An 8,079-nucleotide genomic window follows, 5' to 3' on the forward strand; every position below is an offset into this window, starting at 1 on the left:
ATAAGTATGTCAATTCTTTGAGAAATGAAACATGATTTAAGTAGGCAAGTGTTGGAAGGCATATAAAATATGATTTAAGTAGGCAAGTGTTGGGTAAGGCATATAAAGATATGATTTAAGTAGGCAAGTGTTGGGAAGGTATATAAAAATATGATTTAAGTAGGCAAGTGTTGGGAAGGCATATAAAAATATGATTTAAGTAGGCAAGTGTTGGGAAGGCATATAAAGATATGATTTAAGTAGGCAAGTGTTGGGAAGGTATATAAAAATATGACTGAATTAGGTAAATCTTTGGAAAGAACATAAATGTATAGGAAGGTACTTTAACAAACAATTTAAGTAGGTAAATCTTGGGAAGGCACATAAACATACGGTTTAGGTAGGAAAGTCTTGAGAAGAATGTAATCATGCAACTAAATCAGATAAATCCTGAAAAGGAAAGCATAGAAAAGATTTAAGTAGGTAAGTCCAACAAATAAATGAAAGCATTTCCTATACCAAGTATTCTATGGGATAAACCTTACATGTTTTAATTAAGGATGCTTAGTAAATTTACTTACCAAGACTAGATTTTTCATGCTGAAGGAGTTCGGTATCCAGTTTTGTTCTACTTAACAATTCCTTCTCACCTACTATCTCCTCTTTCAATGCAGAGAGTTGATTCTCCAGTGCTCCTATGTACCTTTCACTAAAAATAAAATAAAAAACAAAACACTGTACTGTATCATCAAAACAAAGCTATGATATATACCTACAACATACAAAAACACTGTATTGTACTTGCAAAACAAAGTTATAATATCTACCATATACAACACTAGCATTGCATTGTACTAAAAAAACAAAGCTATGATATCTACAACATAACACAACCACTCTTTATTGTACTACCAAAACAAAGCTATGACATCTACTACAACAACAACAACACTGTATTGTACTAGCAATACCAACCAATGATATCTAAAATACACAACAACACTATACTGTACTAACAAAACAAAGCTGTGATATCTACAACATAAAACAACCAATGATATCTAAAATACACAACAACACTTTATTGTACTACCAAAACAAAGCTATGACATCTACTACAACAACAACAACACTGTATAGTACTAGCAATACAAACCAATGATATCTAAAATACACAACACTTTATTGTACCAGCAAAACAAAGTTATGATATCTACAACAACAACACTGTATTGTACTAGCTATACCAACCAATGATATCTAAAATACACAACAACACTTTATTGTACCAGCAAAACAAAGCTATAATATCTACTACAACAACAACACTGTATAGTATCAGCAAAACAAAAGTATGATATCTACAACATAAAACAACACTATACTGTACTACCAAAACAAAGCTATAATATCTACTACAACAACAACAATGTATGGTACCAGCAATACCAACCTATGATATCTAAAATACACAACAACACTATACTGTACTAGCAAAACAAAGCTATGATATCTACAACAACAACAACAATGTATGGTACCAGCAATACCAACCTATGATACCTAAAATACACAACAACACTATACTGTACTAGCAAAACAAAGCTATGATATGTACAATATACAACAACACTGCATTGTACTATCAAAACAAAACTATATCTACAACAACAACAACAACACTAATATACAAGCAATAAAAAGCTATGATATCTTCAACATACAGCAACAACACTATTGTACTAGCAAAACAAAGCTATGATACCTACAATATACAGCAATAACACTGTACTGTACTAGCAAAACAAAGCTATGATACCTACAATATACAGCAACAACACTGTATTGTACTAGCAAAACAAAGCTATGATACCTACAATATACAGCAACAACACTGTACTGTACTAGCAAAACAAAGCTTTGATATTTGCAATATACAACAGAAACACTTCATTGTAGTAGAAAAACAGTATTTTGATACTTACAACATAAAACAAAAACTATGGATTGTACCAGCAAAACAAACTTATCACATCTACAATATATAAACAACATTGGTAGGAAACACACTTTCAAGTATAAAATGTCATTTTATATTCCAATATTCCAAAGCTATATGCACCCATATATTAAACACAGTATATGATACGGCATATAAGCCACTATACTAGTGAAAGAACCAAAGCATTTAAAAACATATATTTAGATATAGTAATCTGAAAATCCATACATTTATATATATATATACATATATATATATATATCTAAAACAAAATCCTGGATACACCACATGTAAGATATTCCCTATGCAACTGGAAAGAAAATTACTTCATAAAATGTAAATACAGATTTTATATAAAAAATTAACTTAAAATATACATGTTTTTAAAGTGATCAACAGTACAGAATTTGCTAGCAAGATGAATTTAGTTAAATGCAAGTACAAAATAAATCTTCTTAAGTCCACAGTTTTTGAACATAACGTAGAAAATAAGTATTGCTTAATGATAAATACACCTAAGTAGGTCAGCACTCACTGGAATCATTTCCAAGAGATATTAGATAATCCAGTGTTAAGTTTAATTTTTTCTTAGAATTTCACATTCTCCTATACATCGCATTTTTTTTATAATATGTGATGACTTATACTTGATATATTTCCTGAGAACATCTGCTGATGATATCCAAGATGTGTCTAATGTATAGCTTGCCATATGTTGTTAGTAAAATCCTATTAATTGTTATCTTCTAAGTATACTCGAAAATGGAAAACTGGTAAGGATTCATAATTCTTTTAAATGATAATCTGAGGATAGCTTTTATTCAGCAGAATTTGTTTTTTCCATTTCATTTTCAAACTTGTTTTAATTTTACTAATTAAAGTTATTTTGGCAATGTCATACACAACATATAGAACTGTAGCATAAAATAAATGGTCTTTAAATAACAATTAATGATTTCAAATGCTAGAAGCTGGCTTTCATACCACTAATACTAACCTCCTTTCTTTTTCAAGCTTGTAGTAATGATCTTGTGAAATAAGATCTTCTCTTTCCTCTTCAAGCTTCTCTACTTTACATTGATAGTCTCGCAAAATTGTATGCAAACGATCATTTTCACTGTTCAGAGCATCTATTTGGTCATTCAGGGTCCTGCGAGTTTTTTCTAACCATATTCTTTCACTTCCTGAAGCACTTATGATAGATTTTATCTTTTCTTTGTTTTCAAGAGAATCTTGAACTTCTTCTTGTCTAAAACAAAAATTTCCATGCAAAAATATCATACATAAAACAAGGAATCAATATTGATATTCTACATATCACTTACAGGAGAAACATACTTGAGATACAATGTACCTGCTTTACCTCAGAATTGTATTTCTTTGTCAGTTGTAAGCATTAGAATAACACTTGGATATTTATACTAAAACTCAGCAGCTATTATTTTAACAGATGCTCAGTAGATTACTGCAATGCCATTAATTTATTACGATTAGCGGAATCACCTTACCACATTAACCAATCTCAAATTATTCCATGTGCCTAAAAAAAGGCAAGATATATATATATACATTAAAGGTGTGCTCACTTGAAAAAGTCTAAAACATGTTCTTAATGAAAATCAAATGGAAGTATATTAGAGTCATGAAATATCACACACACACACACACACTCATTATGTATAGCAGAAACTCATTAAAGATCATTTCCATTATACATTTACTAACGTTCTGGTGTGTGAAATAGAATATAAATATCTGAGGAAACTTGCACAAACAATGAGCCTGACAGAGCTAACCAGTATCTCATGTCACACATCATAATGGTACAAACAGTGAGCCTGATAGAGCTAACCAGTATCTCATGTCACACATCATAATGGTACAAACAATGAGCCTGATAGAGCTAACCAGTATCTCATGTCACACATCATAATGGTACAAACAGTGAGCCTGATAGAGCTAACCAGCATCTCATGTCACACATCATAATGGTACAAACAATGAGCCTGATAGAGCTAACCAGTATCTCATGTCACACATCATAATGGTACAAACAGTGAGCCTGATAGAGCTAACCAGTATCTCATGTCACACATCATAATGGTACAAACAGTGAGCCTGATGGAGCTAACCAGCATCTCATGTCACACATCATAATGGTACAAACAATGAGCCTGATGGAGCTAACCAGTATCTCATGTCACACATCATAATGGTACAAACAATGAGCCTGATGGAGTTAACCAGTATCTCATGTCACACATCATAATGGTACAAACAGTGAGCCTGATAGAGTTAACCAGTATCTCACGTCACACATCATAATGGTGAAAATTTTAATACCAGATCTCAAAAATCTGTAATTTTGTAATATTCTTTATTCTCTTCAATCTTGCTAGTTGTGTGATGAGATTTAAGGATGACAATAAACATATTTCAATGTCTCCTCTTGATAATTTGCATTAATTTTGGGACCCATATTTTTCAAGAGAAAAGTACAGATTTCTGTGAATCAACAGATTTTTAACATCCCTGAACTTTTGATGTATACATTAAACTTCATATACACACTTAATAAATTGATACGTGTGCATATATTAAAGAACCAAAAGCTTCACATGAAACTTCATCTGATGACGAACTCAGCACAGAACCATAAACTGGTCTTCAAGACATCAGGGGCAGTCCACACAAAACTACTCAACAAGCTTCATATATGCTCATGGAAATTTAATTGCACACACTAAACTTTAAACATATATTAAACCTTCTATGTATCCATGATAAAAAGTTGTTGAACTTTAAATATCTATTAAACCTCCTACCTGTACCATCACAAAACAATTTCTAAACTAATATTAAGCCTCCTATACATTCACATAACATAATGTTTTGGGACAACATGGGACCTATTAGTCCATTTCAGCTGTTCCATCCTCTACACCAAATTAAAATAATAATAATAATAAACTTAAAACCAGCCCTAGTCATTCCTATAGTTACCAAGCTTTTTCTTAAAGCCTCTACAACATCCAAAGGCCAACCACCCTGTTACAAAAATATAACTGTCTTAGCTGAAGATGAATCCAATCTTGCCAAACTTTATATTTGTCCCCTACTCCTAATATTCTCACGGCAGTTAAGTATAAAAAAAGATTATACATCAACACTATCAATTCCCTTTACAATCTTAAACACTTCAATCAGACCCCCCCTTAACTCTTCTTTTTTGAAGAGGAAAACAATTTGAGAGATTTCAACCTCTCCTCATATAACAACTCCTCCATCCCAGGCATCATTCTAGTAACTCTTCTCTGAACCATTTCCAACAATTTAATGTCTTTCTTAAGGTACGGAGCCCAAGATTGAACACAATATTTCAAATGTGGCCTAACCAGTGACCTGTACAATGAAATTATAGCCTCTTTAGACTTGTATTCAATATTTCTGTAGATACAACCTAAAAGCCTATTTGCCCTACAACTAGCAACAGAACACTGCTTGGATGGCTTTAGAGACTGATCGACTATTACACAAAGATCCCTTTCCTTCATAACACTATTAAGGTTATTTCCATCCAAATTATACTTATAATTCAAATTATGATAACCCACATGCATTATCTTGGATTTATTATAATGATCATTTGGGTACCTGATGATGCCACATAACCATAATGAAATGTTTTTTAAATGATGATCTTTTCTATTCCACTTTAGCTGATTTTGAATTTTAAATTTTGTAGAGTGTTGGATACCTCCAATATTTACAGGTAATAAATGTGTTAAAATAACAAAACAATATTTATTAATTAGCATTTATTCACCACTTAAACTTTTTTAAACACTGACTCTATACCGTTAGTAATAGCAGGCCTATTTGTAGTCTAATTTAGGCATTAAACCTAATACATAAACATAAGGCTTAGCTAAAACACTACTTCATAAATATTATTTTGCTTTTGGCTACAATTCAATGTCATAAAACTTCTGAAGTAAACTATTTTGCTTTTACATCACCAAAGTTATCAAAATAATAAACCTTTCTAACAAATCATCATGAATAATGAGCATTCAACATAAACACCATAGTTGGCTTAAGAACAATCAGTTGATAGTTTTGTTGCTAAGCAATGACATTTATTGTTGACCATTACCATTATAGTTAGTGATGGCATGTATAAGTGCCATCTTGTTTAGGCAACACGTCTCTGCAGGCAATCTGTCGAAATACATAAAACCCCCGAACATCAATTGACGTATCAGAATAAATTATAAAGGACAAAGAATTTGAAAGGAAATTAAATATTAACAAGAGGGAGTCCTCAATAGCCACAACTGTAATTAATCTCAAATCGATCAAGAGATGGAGCTATGAGCTAAAAGTTTGTACTTGAAAAAAACTCAAGAAGCATTCTATAAGCTGCTATGCTGCAGCTAAAAATAAACTAAAATAAGTGTAAAGATAAAGATGGGAAATTACACATATAAGAAAAATATGATAATTCTAGTGGATTTCTACAAAGAATTGAAAGGTATGTATATATTTCCATTTGTTAATTTTAAACATTTCATTGCATTCTATGTTGATGATAATAAATAGTTACTGATATAGTAGAGAAAATGGAAAATAAAACATAAACATTTACATTAATTAAATAAAACTTATATTAATTTATGAGGTCCTAGAAATTATGCAAATGAAATGTGAAAACTGTAAGATTAAAAATAGTATTTCTATACTTCATATAAAAATCACCTTGCAGGTGAACTATTCAGAGACCGCATGCAAATAACAACAGGAAATATCATTTTTATTAGAAACAGTACTTTTTTTTTAGGAATATTTTTGTCAAATTTCAAACAATTTAACTCATAGGGTTGTGAGGTTGTTTATTTTTATTGGTCATTTGTACATCCTTTACAAGGATAACAAACAATTTAATATGTCATCACCATTTTGTTTACTTACAACACCTGAAGCTGGGAATTGAGCTGCATTATAAGACGTTTTTGATGTTGACGTTCCTCTTCAGCCTCATCTAACAACTTCACTTTAGTTCTGTGTTGTTCCTCTGATGTTGCCAGGTTTCTCTGTAGGTCCTACAAAGTACACACTTTCTGATTGGCTAGTAGTTAAGACACTAGACAGCTCAAAAGTAAGATTAACAATAATTCTAAAGGATTTCTATATTGTAAACATTTTTATTGTAGTTGCTTTAGACAATATTTAGCTAACTACAGTAGTAAAAATCATAATCAACATCACATACATCAGGTACTTGATGATGTGTAAAGTCACTAAAAGAAGGATATTAACAGACAAGTATTTTGTGCATCAGGTACTTGGTGATTTGTAAATGGTCACCAAAAGAAGAATATCACCATACAAACATCACATACATCAGGTACTTGATGATGTGTAAAGTCACTAAAAGAAGGATATTAACAGACAAGTATTTTGTGCATCAGGTACTTGGTGATTTGTAAATGATCACTAAAAGAAGAATATCACCAGACAAACATCACATACATCAGGTACTTGATGATGTGTAAAGTCACTAAAAGAAGGATATTAACAGACAAGTATTTTGTGCATCAGGTACTTGGTGATTTGTAAATGGTCACTAAAAAAAAGCATATTACAAGATAAATTCTTGTGCATCACGTATATGAGGCACTTGGAGACGTGTAAACGGTCACCACAACAAAAATATTACCAAACAAACATCGCAAACATCAGGTACTTTGTGATATGTAGTTTATTCCTCTAGACACTTTTATAAATCAGACTAGTAAGTGGAAAAAACTTTATATATGTACAATAAATAAGGTCATTACTATCTAACCCTATGAAACATTTCCTAACTTTTACTTTATAAATCAGATACTTATTATGTTATGACAAAAGTAAACTTTTACTGCAATATACTACTTGCTACTGAATGACACAAAATATACCCAAACCTTTACTGCAATTAGCTGCTTATTACCAAATGACACAAAAGTAAAGTTATGAACTTATTTTTTTTCTTGAATTGCAGACTAGAAGGAAGGCAACAGGGTTTTTGTCTTTGTACATAAAAGCATTTGAATAAC

The 8,079-nt window shown here is 31.2% G+C and overlaps 1 protein-coding gene across 1 annotated transcript in view; it reads right to left on the reverse strand.

The window, feature by feature from the left end:
* Window positions 1–560: 560 nt before the first annotated feature.
* The window catches only part of LOC106471093 (rootletin-like), a gene marked incomplete at its 3' end in the record, with an annotated part of 80,392 nt that continues 72,873 nt past the window's right edge, over window positions 561–8,079 (reverse strand). The window contains exons 10-12 of the mRNA XM_013931680.1: window positions 6,953–7,083; window positions 2,979–3,230; window positions 561–688 (exon numbers count right to left, since the gene is read on the reverse strand). Of these exons, the coding sequence (XP_013787134.1) occupies window positions 561–688; window positions 2,979–3,230; window positions 6,953–7,083 (511 nt within the window). The remainder of the gene's footprint in view (window positions 689–2,978; window positions 3,231–6,952; window positions 7,084–8,079) is intronic.

The sequence above is a fragment of the Limulus polyphemus genome, unplaced genomic scaffold (assembly GCF_000517525.1).
Source record: "Limulus polyphemus unplaced genomic scaffold, Limulus_polyphemus-2.1.2 Scaffold4405, whole genome shotgun sequence".
Classification (NCBI taxonomy): Eukaryota; Metazoa; Arthropoda; class Merostomata; order Xiphosura; family Limulidae; genus Limulus; species Limulus polyphemus.